Genomic DNA, 16950 nt, shown 5'->3' on the forward strand with positions numbered 1-16950 from the left:
GAAGACTTGGGTGCCTGGTGTGGTGACTGTAGTGTGGGAAGGACTGTAGCAAAGGGTGGACTTGTTGGCATTTAACTTGCCCTCCTTTTTTGCCTTATTTTGGGAGGACAGAAAGTAGGGATGGTAAGTAGTTTTGGGGAGAAGCTTCCTGGGCTTTATAAAATTATCGAAGATTAAGAATCTACTGATTTTCTTGAAACATTTTAGTAAAGCCTAAATTTAATACTTTGGTAAATCGAACACAGGTCTTCATGGGGGAAAATGTTGGGGGATGGTGTTCTGGATGTCAGATGTTGTGATCAGATTTGCTGATGGTGTTATTATTCAAATCATTCTCTCAGCTTTACCTTCTCCATTTTCTTTCTCATCAGATGTCCAAAGAAATGATTTGTTATCTTTAGTGATGAGTGCCTCAAAATATTGTGACGACTAGGCCCTCAAAAGATGCCTAGTAAATATAACCCATGGTAGGCTTCTCCTTGCATTTGTGCACATGCAGCGCTTTGAGTCTTACACTCTTCTGCGTTATCAGCTGTCTGCAATGTGAATCCACTATGCTAGAGTAGAAATCCAGCGTTGGTCCTATCGGGGCTTGGCAGGACAGTCCTGGAATGGGATTCGGTTCCAGGAATCATTGGCAACTCTTTTGGCTGAGATACAGGTGAGAACTGCTGTTCTTAGGACACTTTGTCCCTTTTTTAGTAGTATACAGTTGGTGTGTGAGGCAGGCACACATTCAGGAACAGCAGAAGAAAGCTAGAAACAAATAGTGGGATGGTTTGTTTTTTAAAAAGATTTAGGTCTCAGCTTCTGTGTTAGTTTTTGTGCTACTTGAACAACATCCTGGAGACGGGGAAATTTATACAAACAAATTTATTGGCTCATGGTGAGTCTGGAAGTCCAAGATCACAGGGATGGCATCTGGCAAGTGTCTGGTGCTGTGCTGCCCCATGGAGAGGACAGGTGTAAGAGGGAAAAGGGTGGGGCCTGCCTGCAACCTAGGGTCAGTCCCTTCATGGGGCGGAACCTCTGGGCTTAGGCCTCTGGGGGTTCACTCCCTGGTATTTGCATGGCAGTTCCATTTTGGAATGAGGCTTGATTGCTTGAGCAGGGACGTACTGGTGGTAGCCACTGTGCTTTTGCCTACATGCCTCGCAGAGTCTGTTTCTCTGCCTCCTCTTGGCTCAGGTAGAAAAGTCTTCAAAGGCACCATGGGGCAGGAGTGCATTCCCATACCAGGCTCTTCCTTGTGTCAGCTGAGTAGCACCACACAGTGAATAGTTGCTTACTAAGAGGCAGTATAAGAGAAAAGCACAAACACGTGGACCTCAGATCAGAGTTGACAGAGTCTGCTCCTTGGGGAGGGCTTACACGAGCAGCTTAAGATCTGCAGTGCTGATAGAGTGCTGCTGCCCAGTCATTGCCCTGCGCCCCGTATGGTGTTCACCTCACACCGGGAACAGATGGAGGAGGAGTGGAAGCTTGGGGCTCTTTTATCTTAGGACTTGTGTGCCTCGTTTCTTGTGCAGTAGTGTCACTTAGGCTCTGCGCAGCTCTGCGAGGGGACCGTGGTCAGAGAGAAGTGCAGGTGCCTGAATTGGAAACAGGTAGGTGGGGGGAAGCTCTTGGTGACTCCTGGAGATGGGGAGGAGCTCAAGCGAGCAGGGTCAGTGCTGGGAACGTGGGGCACCCTGGGAGTGCGGGGCGCTAGGCAGGCTGCACCTGCAGTGTCTCCTGCTGTTCTGTTGGTAACCTGAGTTACTAGAAATTTTCTTTCCCTTTGCATTTCATCCTTTCACCATTTATTCGGCACATCAATGCTTTTAACAGACAAGGATTTCTACGGGTAATCTAATTTTAAAATCTGAGTTACAGACTTTAAATATGTTGAATTTATAGTGCTGATGAAACAGGTTTTCTGAGGTATTGTGAAATTTAGTTCTGGAATTCAGAGTTTGATGGTGGAACCAGAGATCTTCCATCCTGTTAATGGTACTAAACTCACCTGCTAGTAATAGAAAAACCACGGTGCTGTGGTACATGGGGCCACACTGGTAGGTCAGATAGTATCAGCTTGATTACTTGGGAGTGTTTGTTTAATCAGATGTGCACAAGGTTCTTTCTATAATTGATTTACTTCTTTTTTGCAGTCAGTATTTTGTAAATCAGAACAGAATAATCCCAAGTGTTTAGTAAAGGTTAATGTGTATGAGTGGTTTACTTTTAAACGTTCAGATATTTACCTTGAAGAAATACCATTTCATTCTCCTTTACTGTACCTGGTGCTTACAGAAGAGCTCAGGAGTTCAGTGGGAGCAAATGAACATCCACATATTCACTAAAACAGACTAGGAGTTGCGGAAATGTTGATACTGTATTGTATTATGCTGTTTCTGTGATTTATACATCACTTTTTGTTCTGTAATTATAAAACATTTGCTGGTGTGCTAAACCTGTCATTGGATGCCACTACAGGATTAAGTAGCTGAAGCCTGGTATGTACAGTGCCCCACTCCTTGAAAAAAAATCAGCACATTTCAACAGCTTCTTTAGGGAAGTAAGTTTATATTTGGGCTAACAATGGAATAGAAGGGGCCCAGCATTTATAATTAGTGAACAGAAGGGTCAGATACCTAAAAATGTCTGACTTGTAATACTTAATATAAGTTTTATTGTGGTGGTGTAAGTTAATGTAATCCAGGAGTGTGATGTGACATATTCGACATTTATTTTCCTTTTTAAAATGCACATACTTGGTAGACTACATTAGTCACAGGAATATTTTAATGAAAGCACAAATTGTCTGACTTCTTCTTAAACTCTGTATTTTCAGCAGTGGAGGCTAATAGTGTTCTCAAACTTAAGCATGCACAGCCATTGCCTGGAGTTTGGTGGGACGGATTTTGGAATTCTGGGCCCAGAATGAGGGTGCCATATGGTGACAGTCACCCCAGTATTGCCAGTTTAAAAAGTATTCAGAGTTAGTAGGCAGAGAATATCCAAAATGAAGACATAGTTGGACAACTCATTGCTATAGACTCTCAGGTAATAAGAATCAAGCAGAGGGGCTGGGGATTTAGCTCAGCGGCAAAAGCGCCTGCCTGGCAAGTGCAAGGTCGTGAGTTCGGTTCCCGGTACCGGAGAAAAACCAAAAAAAAAAGAATCAAGCAGACCAGGGTTAGCTCAGCAGTAGAGCTGACATGCTAGCCTGAGTTCACAATCCAAGAATAAAAGAATTCAGAGTTCATAATTAAAGTATAAAGTGTTCATTATCAGTTAAAGTATTAGTTCAGAAAGTTATCAGAATCCTGATTAAAATATCACATTGCTTTCTGTGTGTCTTTTGTGATACTATGAATGTTTCTCTTATATTAATATGATTTCTTAATCTTTTGTGTCAGTTTTTCTTATCTTCAATAAATGACACAGAGATTTAAAGAACAGAAGTTTATAGAATTGAAAAGATGTCCCTAAAATGTGAAGAAGTTACTTAGGTCATAAAGTTGTCTCATTTGAGAATAGTAAAAAGCAGTTTGTTGAAATTTGGGAAATATACTCTTTTGTACTCTTACGATAAAGAATTACAGAGATAATATCGCTTTCAGTATTTTTAGTATTGTGACATTTATATTTTAATTTTGGATCTCCTTTGGCTTTATACTGAGCAACACTTTTAAAAACGTTCAGTTCTTGGAATTGGCAAGTGTGCTCAAAAATAGTATTTCCATAAATGACTATTTCCATAAATGACTCTAATTCAAACTTTACTAATTCAATTTTTTTGTTTTCATTATACTTTTTATTAAGATTGGAAGAAATTTCTCATGTTTCCCTCTCGACTTAGAAAGATGTGCTGAATTACTGGATGTGGCAGCACGTCTGTACTCCCAGCTACTTGGGAGGCTGCAGCAGGGTTCCCAGTTGAAGACCGGCCCGGGCAGCTTAGCAAGACCCTGTCTCAGAATTTTGAAAAGGGCTAGGAATGTAGCTCAGCACTCCCTGGATTCAGTCTCCAGTATCAGTAAAGGAGAAAGAGGAAGGAGGTGTTAAATTCTTTTTTTGTAATTTAGATATTTCTGAAAAGTTTTTATTATTGGGATATGGTCAACATGCCCAGAAAAAATGTACTGATCTGAAGTGTTTGGTTTGGTGAGTTCTGATCCCCTGTAACAGTTCCTCCGCAGATGTCTCCCCTGCCCCTCTCCTTAATTCCCACTGCCTGGCGCTACCTGGGTACCAGTGTTAATTTCTGTCACCCTAGAGTGGACTTGCCAGAATTGGGGTTTTACACTCACGTGACCATACAGTATGTGTGCTTCTCTTGCTTGACAGAATGTTTTAGGCATACATATTATGCTATTGATTACGTCACAGTTTTCTTATTATTGGCTAGCATTCCTTTTCATTGATTTAATAAAATGTGTAAATCCATACTCCCTTTGATTGGCACTGCTGGCTTTCCATACTCCCTTTGTAAATCCATACTCCCTTTGCTTGGCACTCCGTGGATGTGTGTTTTTATGTTGCGTTACTCTGAATGCTGAATATCTGAGCATGGACCCCTTGGTTGTAGAGTAGATACATGTGTTGCTTTATGAGGACCTGGTCAGTAGTTTCCTGCCAGCAGGACATGAGAGGAAGGTGGAAGCGGAGTGCTTGCAGATGCAGTGCTACCTGGTCCCTGGCCCAGCCGAGTGAGTGGGGTGGGGAGGTCCTCCTGCACATGGAGGCACCATCTGGGTAGTGGGCACCACCCACCAGGATGTCGGGTCATTTGGCTTGTGGCGCTTGGCACAGGTTACTGACCTCGGCCTCAGAACTGTAATAAAAAATGCTGTGGGTGACACTCCTAGAGGTTGGTGCCCTGCTGATGTGTGTGAAGCAGTCAAAGGATTTCTAAAATTGTACCATTAATTACCGAGTATCTGAACCAACCACACCGACGTGTCAGTGAAATGTGAATATGGCTATTTGCATGTTTTATGGTAAAAACTTGAAAAAATAGAAAGAACTATTCCATATTCCAAAGAAATTCCTAACTTTTTACATGAAAATATATTCTGCAAAATATTGGATAAAACTTTCAGAATAGGCTCTGGTTGAAAGTTCTGGATAAACAGTATCGAGAGGTTCCCACTTGGAGTGGAAAAATCGTCTGCTGTCACTCAGACTCTTTTTCAGTGGAAAGTCTCTGATTGTGACCTTTCCTCAGCTGCTGACTGTTGAGCTTGCTGATGCTTCAGAAGAACTGAGGCGGAGGGGAGCTCTGGAGACAAGGAAGCAGGGAAGGCCCGCGAGTCCTGCGGAGCGCGTTTGCAGGAGCCGTTGATCTCGAGTTGGTGCAGAAAGTGTTTCTCACCAGGGAGCGTACAGAAATTGCTGCACGTTGAAGAACACTGCTAGGAGATTCTTAGAATTACAAGTCTCACATGAGAAAGAGTCTTTAATGGGTTTGTTTATGTACAAGTTTCATTGTGTTTTTGTAAGCTGATAAGTCTAGCCTAGAATGACCTGTTTGCAATTAAAGTGTGTGTGGGGCTGGACGAGAAAGTCCCAGGATGGACGAGAAAGCGGTGTGTACCATCGCACCATCCGGGCTCTCGTCTCGGCTTGCCCACCCGGCTCCCGCTCACCCGCCCTCTGGTTTTGATTTGCAGTATCACCCGGACAAGCAGAGCACAGCCGCGCTGGAGGAGCTGGAGGAGCGACGGCAGAGGTTCCTCGAGGTGGGTCAGGCCTGGAAGGTTCTGGGGAACGAACAGTCGAGGAAAGAGTACGACCTGCAGCGGCATGGTAGGTGTGTGGGCCCGGATGTTACCGGCCTCTCGGCCACGGGCTTGGGAGGCGGCGGGCTGGGCTGCGGCCCGTGGGGGCTAAAGGAGGCGCTGGCAGCGAGCTCTCAGCGGCCGTGCAGCTCCTTCCCATGGCTGAGGATGTGTAGTCTGCCCCATTTCCAGCCCTTCTGGAAGCCGCGATGCAGAGCACCGGCCTCTCTAGCGAAGGAAGGGCGCTCCCCGCCTGGCTGCCACCCCTGGCACCCGGGGCCGCTCCTGCCCAGTGCCCAGGGTGGTCCTGTCGCTGCGCTGCTCAGGCGTCTGAACAGAGCTCCCGACCACAGTGACAAGCTGTTCTGAGGAAGCCGGGAGGAATGTAGGTCAGGTTTGTCAGCGGGCTGGGGCCACACGATGTGATAGGCTGTTTTTCAGCGCTGTCCTTGGGACGGGAATCCCTGGCCTTGTGTGGGGCCCTGTGCCGTGAGTCTCATGCTGATGGGCAGTCAGTCTCCGCAGGGAGGGGCGGCCCTGTCGCTGAGGAGGTGACCCCTGCAGCCTACATGGGGGCCGTCCAGCCTGCTGCCCAGTCCATTCGCTGATCGGAAGCTCCTGCTGCGAAGTTAGGGCCACTGATTGGAGTGGTGAAGCTTCAGGTTGCGCGCAGCATCGCAGGATAGCACTAGGTCTGTGTGGAGAACACCCTGCACACTCTCAGAGGAAGAGGTGCATACCTTGCTGCTTTTCCCGTAATACCTTTGTGTGAAAAGATGCAGGAAGTGCTTCATGTGCTGGAGTATTTGATGTTAATAGTGATTCATTCATAGCACCAGTCAGCTTAAGGGTCTTTTACTTTGGGAAAGGCTGATGATGTTTTTAAATAAATTTGAAGACCCTACTAAGTGTCCCTTTTCAGGTGTTCACGTTGATTTTCAAGTATGGCTTGCATAGGGCCTTCTGCTTGGTGTTTGTTCCTCTGGGAAGAGAATGTAGAGATGCTTTTCTTGGTGGACATGCTCTATTATAGATACATCCTTTAAACTGGGTTCACAAAAAATAAAAATAAGCTGGGTTCCCAGGATGCAGCTTCCCTGAGAGTGTCGACCCAAATGCCCAGGGGGCACTGTGAGAGTGAACCCGTAGAGCTCCGTGCATGGAGGCGATGGTGCTCCTGTGCATTTGCACAGTGCCAGTCACTAGCTGGCTGTGGGTCATCTCCAGAGGTGCTGTCTGCACCTGAGGGGGCAGGGCGTGTGTTCCCACAGTCCGGCTGTGTTTCTGCCACTCCACGGCCTGTGTGCGTGAAGACCGAGTCAGTGACTCTCACGAGACGTGGGAGTGTGCTGTCCAAAAAAGAGCAGCAGGGAGTGATCGCAGATCATAGATGTTCCTTCTCAATGAGGTGATACGTGGAGTGGACCCGTAATGAACAGACCTAGGAATCTGGCCTTCATCTGAGCAAAGACTCCAGGAAGGCAGGGTTAAGAGATACTAGAAATCCAAGTACTATAGTTAACATATGCAAAAAAGGGCTTGGGGTTGAGTTAACTGAGCTTTGAGTGCTTAGCTTTAAGCTTTTTCCTCCTCTTCTGAGGACTGGATCCAGACCTGATTTATATCCCCAACATTTTTTAGGCTGTATTTTGAGACAGGGTCTCACTATGTTGCCCAGGCTGGCCTCCTGCTTCAGCCTCCCAATTAGTAGCTGGGATTGCAGGCATGCATCACAGGGTGTTGATGGGATCGCAGTGAAGTCCAGCCGAGCCATAGGCAGTGAGAGGTGGTTCAGGAGATGCTTCACGATGTGGGTAAACAGCCTGGACTACCATACTAGCTGTTTGCTTTGCAGGTGTTTTCAAGTGGGTTGGTACTGAATTGAGTCGTTCTAAAATGAAAGGCCCTGAAAGTACAGCTCTTCACGATGTTTCAGTGCCTTCTGTCTGAGTTTAAACATGTCCTGCCTCCTTGAGGCCCAGAGTGATGAGAGTTCTCTTGGCATTCTAAGTGGAGATTGGCCTTCCCAAAATAGAACAGCAGGGCTGAGGTCTTCCACACCAGAGCTGCTTTCAGAGCTCTCCTCATCAACCTCCGTCACATTGTTCTTTTGAATACTGATACTGATTTTATTTTGTGACTCATTTTAAATAAACGGCTCCTCAAAAAAGAAGTGAACTTGAGCTTACAGCAGTGAGGGTGTAGAGCTGAGAGCAGGCGGAGCTCTGAGAGTGGTGGTTTGTTACGAAGCAGGCAAGGCTGCAGAGAGAGAATTGCCGTAACCAGGTCAGAGCACTCTTTCTGGGTCGCCCGGGATATGGACCTTGTTACAGGGAGCTGTGTCTGTGTGTGGTGACAGCTCCTCGGGAAACTACCTTTTCATGGGGTGTGCTTCAGGTGTCTTTGCTCCCTGGCTGCCGGGAACTTGCCATCTAAAATAAAATCGAGCTCTCTTATACTGGGAAGAAGGCAGGCAACGCTTTACTGGCGGCTCTTGAACCCTTTCTCGTATTTCACGGCTCATGTTGGAGCCCTGCTCCGAGGAAAGCCTCACAGTATTGCCCCTCGCTATGGAATTATCCAGAAGAGAATTGAAAGGAGTGCTTGACGTCTGTATTCCTTTGCTTCTCAAAAGAAATATTCAAATGGGTTATTTCTAACAGGACATAATAGTCTGGGCTAGATCACCTTAGGTAAAATACATATTTTTTTCTCTCTCGGCAGTGCTAGCCAGGCTAGAGAAAAGCAGCTGTAAGAGGAGGATGCGTAATACCAGTTCCCAGAGAGCATGATTTTGAAGGTGGTGCTGACTAGTGGATCAAATCAGTTAGCTCTGTTGGCACACTGACCTTACTGTTTCTAAGGCTGCGGCCAGGGTGCCCGAAAAACACATAGCTATGCAGGGTAGGCTCTGCACTTTCGTGGAGGAGTGCTGCGGAAACCTGTGGGGCTTAGCGCATGTTCACGTGCACAGCGTCCGTGGGGTGGCTTGTGCCTCTGTGAACCTTGCGAGGACTTTCCTCATGTACTGAGCATGTTCCAGCACGTCACAAGTGTGCCATGGAATATACCGGATCGGGAGTCCGTGGCTTGTCGTGTGCGCTCACACAGATCTCCGGACATCTCGGTGGCTCCAACAGCTGACGAGTTACAGCACCTCTGCGACCTCAAGAGGAGCGATCCTTCATGCAGTAACCAGACTGAACTATGAGCAGGAGCGGACTGAGCTCGAAACCCTTGCCAGTGTTGCTGCATGTGGTCCTCCGGGGCGGAGTCACCCTACTGAGGTCGGACTCCCCTTTCTAACGACGACACCACAGCAGCCTTGTCTAGGGCCTTGGACAGGCCCTCGGGAGGGCGTGGCCTTTGCCCACTCCCGCCACCCCTGTGGTGCATTGTAGAAGCCACCGCACCTGTATTGGGGTGCGTATCTGACAGCAGAAGACGGGTAATCTCAGGCACCTGAGGACCCACCGCCATTCAGTGTATCATTGCTTAAGCTCATAATTAGGATTCTCCCTGAAAAGAGTCTTAAAGACCAATTACTCCAGAAGGGCAAATAATCTACTTTGAAATGTAGATAATATGGATAAGAGTGGTGACTTTAGGTGAGGTGACAATTACGTAAATTATGTCCTAAAACTGACCCTTGAAAACACTTGAATTAGTTAGATTAGGGTTTCCTTTTATGGTCATATTAGTATTTCCATTTGATTTTTAGGAATTTCAAAATTGGCTGTAAAAATTCGCTTGAGGTAAAAACTTGAAGATAAGCATCAGGGGGTCTGTTTTTTTTTTTTGGTGACTGTTTTCTGGGGAAGGCAAGTATGTGAAATGATGCAGAAAATCCATGTCGACAGTTGGGGACTGGCGTCATGAGAGGGAGAAGAAAGTACACAGAGAAAACTTTCCGTGAGCTGCCCCGCCCCGCCTTATTTGTCAGAAGGCGATGCTGCTGGCATTACTTTACTTTGACTACTTATATGCCGATAACTTTTTGTATGACAGGTCATTTTTCATTAATTTTGAATAGAGATTTGGCTTGTTTCGGACACCTGTGGCAAGATGCAGTGTACACGGACAGAGTCCTGGGTGTCGCTCAGTAATGGAGCCAGCCTGTAGGGTCCCAGGACCGGGGCTGTTTGCGCCGTCCCCTCTTTCCCAGTGTCTGCTGGTCGCTTGACCCATTTGAAATCAGAGGGTGCAGAACAAGAACGGGTCCCTCTTCTCCCTCAGCCTTGAAACCTGGGGTTCCCAGGTGGTGCTGGCCCCTTCTGCTTGGTTCGGTCGCCGCAGCCGGCCGGCCGCGCTCGCTGAGGAGTGCTCCTTGCTGGCTTCTGTGCGCCCCTCTCCGTGGCTGCTCTGCGGAGGGTCTCCCTGCCCGCACTGCCCCGGGGAGAGCAGCTTTAGCGTTGTCCCCGTGCAGACCTAAAGTGATCCTCGGCACTGCCCAGACACCGTCCCGTCCCGCCTCTCGCCGGCACATCCTGTTCTCCGCCTGCCCCTTGCCGGCCTTCGCTTCTGATCTGACCCGCGGGGTTCATTATTGTGCACTTGCTGTGATTCCTGCCTTTGGGTTCTGTGTTTGATATGTAAGAGTGGCTGGAAAATTATATAGACTGTGACTTGGATAGTAACAGGTCAGTTTTAATGAGCCCAACAGTGGCAGAGAGCATCAGACTTCATAACACGGTTGCAGGTCCAGGCAGGGCCGAGGGCCGTTGCCCCTGTTCTGCGGAACTTGAGGCCTCCCTGTCCCAGTGACAGCGAGCGTGGACTGCTCCCTGACCCCTGCGCAGTGCAGGGCGCCGGCCAGCAGGCAGCGGAGGTAGTCGGATCCGCACGGCCGCCCGTGCGCTCTCCCACTGCCCTGTGAGGGCGACACTGGCGTGTGCTGCCCAGAGAGCGAGAGGCTCTGAGCAAGGTCCCGTCACTGGGCGCCGAGGCGGACCCAGGCGCACTAGCTGTGCACAGATTTAAATGACTTGATTTTTGGATGGCAGGGTGTGTGTTAGACCGGGAGGACATAGTGTACCTGCAAGGTCCACGGACACGTGTCTTTAAAAGACAAACTTGCGGCATTCACAGTGGCATAAAAACAAGAAACAGTGGAGCAGTTGCTAAATGAGAGCGTTTTGGGGACAGTGGTGCTCACTTGTGACACTGCCACGCATGAACGATGTGGGCGGAGCTGCGGACGGACTTGCTCTTTGGGCCATTGTCTGAGTGAAAGAGACTTTCAATGAGCGAAGTTAAACTCTCGTAGCTTTTTGTTGTTAGTTATTTTGTATTTTAATTTTTAAAAAATTGTAGCTCCAGTTAGAAAAAGTTTCCTGGGATTAGAGCTGTAATTATTTAGACATTAAGTGGAGTTGTTTTAGAAGTTTTACTGTCATTAGGAGGAAGTTGAAAAAGACTGGAATTCCATTGTCCCGTAAGAAGTGAGAAATATTTATTGATTCCCAAATGGAGCTGAAAAAGCCTTTCCTCTTTCAGAAAGTGGTGAATGACCCAGCGAGAGCTCTGGTAAGCTTTACTGAGCCAAGCTGCTAATAGTTATTTAATGTTATTCTTCAGTGCGAAAGAATCTCCCGAGAGTTCCCTTTTAATCTCTTTGAACTGCAGGCTCATAAACCTCTCTGATGAGTCCTGCCAGTATTTTCTTGGATCCCACTGTGGAGACAATGGAGCCCCGGAATTCTTTGCCCTCTTGTTGTCAGACAAATCCAATGGAACACGGGTCACAAGGGCCGACGCTTCTGAGGGTTGAAAGATTCCTTTTCAAGTAGCCACATAAATTATTTGATTTTATCACTATATTCTCAGAGCCTCTCACTGTGATGCACTGCTTTCTCCTGGAAGAGTGGATTCGGTAGCTCTCATGTGCTTGTTTGGCTGTGTGCGCTCTGCACGGCACAGGGTGTAGACAGACTTCCCGCTCCCAGGTGTCTTAGAGAAAGTGGCCCCATCTGCCTCCAGGGAATCCACCTGCAATGCCATTGGGCCGCTATGACCAGGCGGGGCCTTGCTTTCCCAGTGGCTGTGGATTTTCTTTTTTATACATAGTGATTACCGGTCTGTAGCAGAGAGTCCATATTTAAAGACTTGGACCTGGTCCTTTAATTAAATCACTGAGTTTGTTTTCTCAACAGTTTTAGTAGTGTCCTGTTAACTCTGAGGTAAGATGCACATTCTGGACACCTGTTAAAGTGTTCCGTTGGAATGAGCAAAATTATCAAATGTAATCCTATAAAAGGAAAAGAACTTGTCTGTTTTAAAGATGCCACGCCTGATTAGTAGATAATTACCAAAGCTAATTACAGCATTCCTTCAGTGGATAGGAAAAAATTACGTTTTTAATTATAATCACAATGGTAGACAAGCAGTGATCATTGTTTAAAAAGAAAAACCACCAAACACTGATCTGTTTGTGCTCCTTTCCTGTTGGAGGGCTGGGGTGGGGGTAGGCCTGCTGTGCCACCCTGAGACACCTGCCCGTCACAAAGGGTCCCGGCCGTCCCCCGCTGCCCACATTCGGTCAGCTCTTTAAGGCCGCCCTGCTCAGTGTGCCGTTCTCCAGGTCCAGCTTCCCCTGGGCTAATCACTGCCACTGGGTTTTAGAAGAGGCTAGAGTACCATCCTTCAGAGAATACTTGTTTTCCTACGGGAGCTTTCTGTAACTTTTCTTATTTCTATTTAAAGACGTAGTCATTAGTCTTAGTCCTCACTTTAAAGCTTTGTGGAAATCAAGCGCACACGTGGAGAAGCGCAGGAACCCAAGGATGCGCGTGGTGGGCACTTGCTCAAGTGTGCACACTCCCTCCTGCCCCAGCACCCTGGGGACTCTCACCTGGCAGAGTTCGTAAGCGCAGCATAGGTTGCTTCTAAATGTCACACACTGATTTGTAAAACTAGAAGCTCGGGCTGTGTGCACTAGGTGTTGAATAATCAGGTATCAATTACAGATGTTCAGATAAACTGCAGAATGCTAATGTTTTAATGTATTCTTTGAACTCTGACCTTTGGCAAGGTACTGACCACTTTGTGTTCTGGTTTACCGTGATCTGTGGTCTGTGTGCTTTATGCTAATGGTAGCTACTCTAAAGTTGTTGTGCATCCAGTTAGAGAAATAAGATAATAAAATAGAAAAGCCACTTTCTGAGTGGCTGGAACACTGGAGGAGGTTGCACAGGAGCAAAACACTAACTGTGAAGAATCCCCGTCAGTTCGCAGTAGAGCAGGAGGATGATTTGCAGGGCACTTGTATTTGTTTTTGTTTTTTTGGCAGTTGTGTTTGTAAGTGGCCTCTCTCTTAGTGTTTGGAAATAAACATGGCATAGTGAGCGCCTGAGTGGGCTGTCTCCATGCAGTTCTGTACTGCAAGTGTCCAGGACCGTCAGGGTGAGAGCTGACTTCTCTTGTCACTGTCACTGCGTGCTCTGCTTTGCTTTAACGGGCTTCACTGTTGGCAGAGATGTCCAAGATGCGTACCCTGGAAGAGGCAGCTTGGTTGTGAATTAGTGAGTCCTGTTTTTTTGTCTGTTTGTTTTACCCTAAGTGGACTTTTGTAAGCGTCAGTGGCCCCTTCAGATCTACATGAGCATCTCATTTCCCCATTCTAGCCAACCACCTCAGGCCTTGTAAGAAGTGACAACGTGTGCTTGCTGTAGCATGGCAGTGAGGTGGCTCTGTTCAGGAATGCCCAAGCATGCTGATGCCTGAAGCTGCTGCACAGACCCTCCATTGTCACACCCAGGCCACTGCACAGGTCCAGTCCGTGTCTTTGGATCTGGGGGACAGTTGAAGGGACTGCTGGTATGCAGTAAATACGAAGTCGTATAATATTGGCAGTACCTTAATAGCATACCATGGTGAGTTCAAAATATTGTATAATCTTCACATCTATTTTAAAATTATGTAACTCACCAATAAATGTTGAACAGGCAGTTATTAAATATAATTAAATTGCAGGCATTCACACAAGGGAACAAAGGGAGGCATTCTCAGGAAGTGAACAAGAGACTAGCGAGACAGCTCAAGAAAATTCCACCAGAGTAGAGGCGGGATTTTAATAGCTTTTATTTTTAAGCCTTGAGTTCTAGAACAATACAAGCATCTAGAAAACAGACCATGCCTTTAAAAACAGTGACAACTGCTTCCCAGCCAGAGTGGCTTTCTCCGTCCCAAGACACAGTTGTCTAAAGCAGGAGGTACACGCTTCTCCTGCCCGGGCCACAGCGGACTGTAGTTAGTTGGATGCCAGGCGCCTTTGGAACTGCCGTGTCAGGGAAGACTCTCCCTCACAAATGCTCCGGCATCGGCACACTGCTGTTGTGGTGTAGGCTTGCAGCACTAACTTCTCCCTGGAAGTGACCTAGACCTTGTGACAGTTAGGTCCCCAGCAGCCCTTTCCATGGGGCAGTGCCAGCTCTTCCCAGCAGCTGGCCACTGGCATGCCCACCTGCCTCTCCTCCACAGGCTGGACCTGCACAAAAACCTTTCTCTATTTAGAAGGCCACCAGTCCCATCGTTAGGACCCAGTGCTATGACATCCTTTCCAGCCTTCCTAACAGTTCGTCTCCAAGCAGCGCCTGGGGCCAGCACATCAGTGCTGGAACTTTGGGTCACAGCCTTCCGCTCCTGAAGTAAATAAGGAGGAGGTGACTCCTGTCTCTTCCTCAGCTTCAGATGGCTGTTGTGACCCAGCGCCACACTGCCCTCCTTGTGAGACGTAATTTATCTGACATCTCTCTAGTGTCCCACAAAGTAGAAGTTACTGGCAGATTACAAAAAATCACCCAACGGGACAGACTTTGACTGTTCTAGACTTTTTAACCTTTACACTCCTGTCAGGATCACCATGCTGGCGCGGCCCCCTCTGGCCCTTCATGGCGAAGTATCAAAATTACGCATCTTGCTTTCTGTTTTACAGAAGATGAGCTCAGAAGTATGGGACCAGTACATGCACAAGTGTATCTTGAAGAAATGTCTTGGAATGAAGGTTGGATTTTGTTTTTCTTTTGGTCTTATTTACAGTGTAGACAAATGTTAGAGATTTTTTAAAGAGAGGATTAAAAAACCTCACAGAATGTTGGGAAATCTTGAAAAGGTAGTAGTAAATGGCTTTCCATACATAAAAGCTTTTGTTTCATTTGTTTTTGTTTAATTCTAAACTGCATTTATTGATGACCCCTCTGTATGACTCATTTCAAGTATTTTCTGTTCTAATTTTTTTTCTCCATTTGTTTGTACTACCTTTGATTTTGTATTTCTCTCTGTAATATGGTAAAGTCAAAGATAATGATTTTTTCCACTTATTTCTCTTCGTGTGCTGACTCTTGAGATGAATGCATAGTCGTATTTTGGTTGATTTTCTTTTTATGTGAATCATAAACCGGGGCTTTTAATGTTACGGTCTTCTGCTGGGAAGCTTGATTTTTTTTTTTTTTTCCTCTTGTCTCTCTCCCTTTTTGATGATCTCTTAGGTAAAGGAAAGTCCCTTTATCATGAAGTCATGCTGTTTTCCCTTTTAAAGCTTTATTGAATCAGATTTAATTTTCACATTCCTCTGGTGTGCTCTAAGTTGCTCTGGGTTGACACTGCTGAATTAGGAAAACACCTTTCTAAATGGAAGCCATGGGTAGGTTGCTTCCTTGCTTCTCTGGTCAAAGGAAGAAAATCAAGGAAATCTATTTTGCAGAAGTTTTGTATACTCTTAACTCTGACTTTGTTATTCATCCTAAAGGCTTATAAATATTTTTAATGATTATGGATGGCAGAAGGTACACAGAGCTATCCTTCTGAAACTGTTTACTTTTCTAATGGTAAATTCTTAACGTAGTTCTTTTAAAAAGTGGGTTACAAGCCACTTAGAAGGCAAATTGTGTTTTTCCTTACAGGGTCATTCTGCCCTCAACCACTCCAGTGGCATCCTAGAGTAGGAATTCTTGTTGCCAGTTGCATAATTGGAAACCTTGAGGATTTGTATGACCAGGGTTCCCAGTGGGGACGGTCGCCTCAGAGTCAGCAGGAGGAGCCCTGCCGGGGGGCCGACCAGAGGCAATGGGCTCGCACGGCTGACTGTGAAGGGACAGGAGAACGGGCCATTCCCAACAGAGTGGATTGCTTTCGATCCATTTTTGAAGTTAATTAATTAACAATACAATTTAAAATTTTTATTTAAGCATCTGTTCAGTCAGTAAACACACAGACTGTCTGATCTGAGTGAAAACACCAGCGTGCAGGAAACGTGCAGCAGGAAACATCCAGGTTTTCCGAAGCAGGGCTTTGTCCCTGGGCTCCCTGGGCCTCACCTCACGGTGGAGAGTGGAGGAGTCCGGGTCACAGCTGGCCAACAGCTCATTCCAACAGTGTGGAACATCTTTGATGCTTATTTAAATGAAGGGCTTTTATGATCGTAAAAGATGGAAATATCCTCGTCTTCAGAGAAAAAACCGAGCAACAGTTCTCGAAGCCATTATTCTTGCAGAAATGTTTAGAAACAAGTCTTCTAAGACTAAACGTTCGCAGTTGGAAAGAGCGAGCGCAGCATATGCAGTGAGATACCAAGCGGACAGATGGAACAGTGTATCCATCCCTTGGGGTTGTTTGCAGATGACTGGCAGGAGAGGCGGCGTCCAGAGGGGTGCGGCCGGGCTGCGCATGCGCAGAGGCCCCGGGGAGCAGCTTGTGCGGTTACACGAGGTTTCAGGACCTCGTGTTTACACGGACCGTTTTTTATGAAAATACCACTTTGTTAAGAGCTGGATGGCAGTAATGTAAGAAGAAATTTCCACAAGATGTGAATGCATAGTGAGCACTAACGTGGAATTCTGAGTGACAAAATCCACAGTAACCCGTGTGTGTATCATTTACTAAGTACATGTCACCTCGGATTTCTTCTCAGTGTTCACTGAAGTGGTAAGACGACAAGAGGGAGAGAGTTAACCTAAGAAAATCAGTGGTTAGAATATGTATTTTTAGACAATTTAACAGTAAAACAGTTCTTTGAAAATGTGCTAGCATGTGTGTTGGCCTAGACAGGAAGAGGTTTGTTTGCATTTCTATATTCAAGGTTATTCTTCTTTACGGAGAATACAAAGCAGGATTGGTTGACTGGATTCATTGTTTTCTTTGATGAAAGAAGCAGGTACACTTGGCTTACTTCAGTGCTCGCTTTTTCAAG

At 46.5% G+C, this 16950-nt stretch overlaps 1 protein-coding gene across 2 annotated transcripts in view; it reads left to right on the plus strand.

The window, feature by feature from the left end:
• Positions 1 to 16950, plus strand: part of Dnajc24 (DnaJ (Hsp40) homolog, subfamily C, member 24) — a 37413-nt gene that overhangs the window by 16307 nt on the left and 4156 nt on the right. The window contains exons 3-4 of one of the 2 annotated variants that reach the window (XM_005401768.2): positions 5658 to 5793; positions 14698 to 14766. In XM_005401768.2, the coding sequence (XP_005401825.1) occupies positions 5658 to 5793; positions 14698 to 14766 (205 nt within the window). The remainder of the gene's footprint in view (positions 1 to 5657; positions 5794 to 14697; positions 14767 to 16950) is intronic. The other variant, XM_005401769.2, reaches the window with a different exon arrangement.

Source organism: Chinchilla lanigera, unplaced genomic scaffold, assembly GCF_000276665.1.
Source record: "Chinchilla lanigera isolate Chin_1 unplaced genomic scaffold, ChiLan1.0 scaffold00075, whole genome shotgun sequence".
In the NCBI taxonomy this organism is placed as follows: domain Eukaryota; kingdom Metazoa; phylum Chordata; class Mammalia; order Rodentia; family Chinchillidae; genus Chinchilla; species Chinchilla lanigera.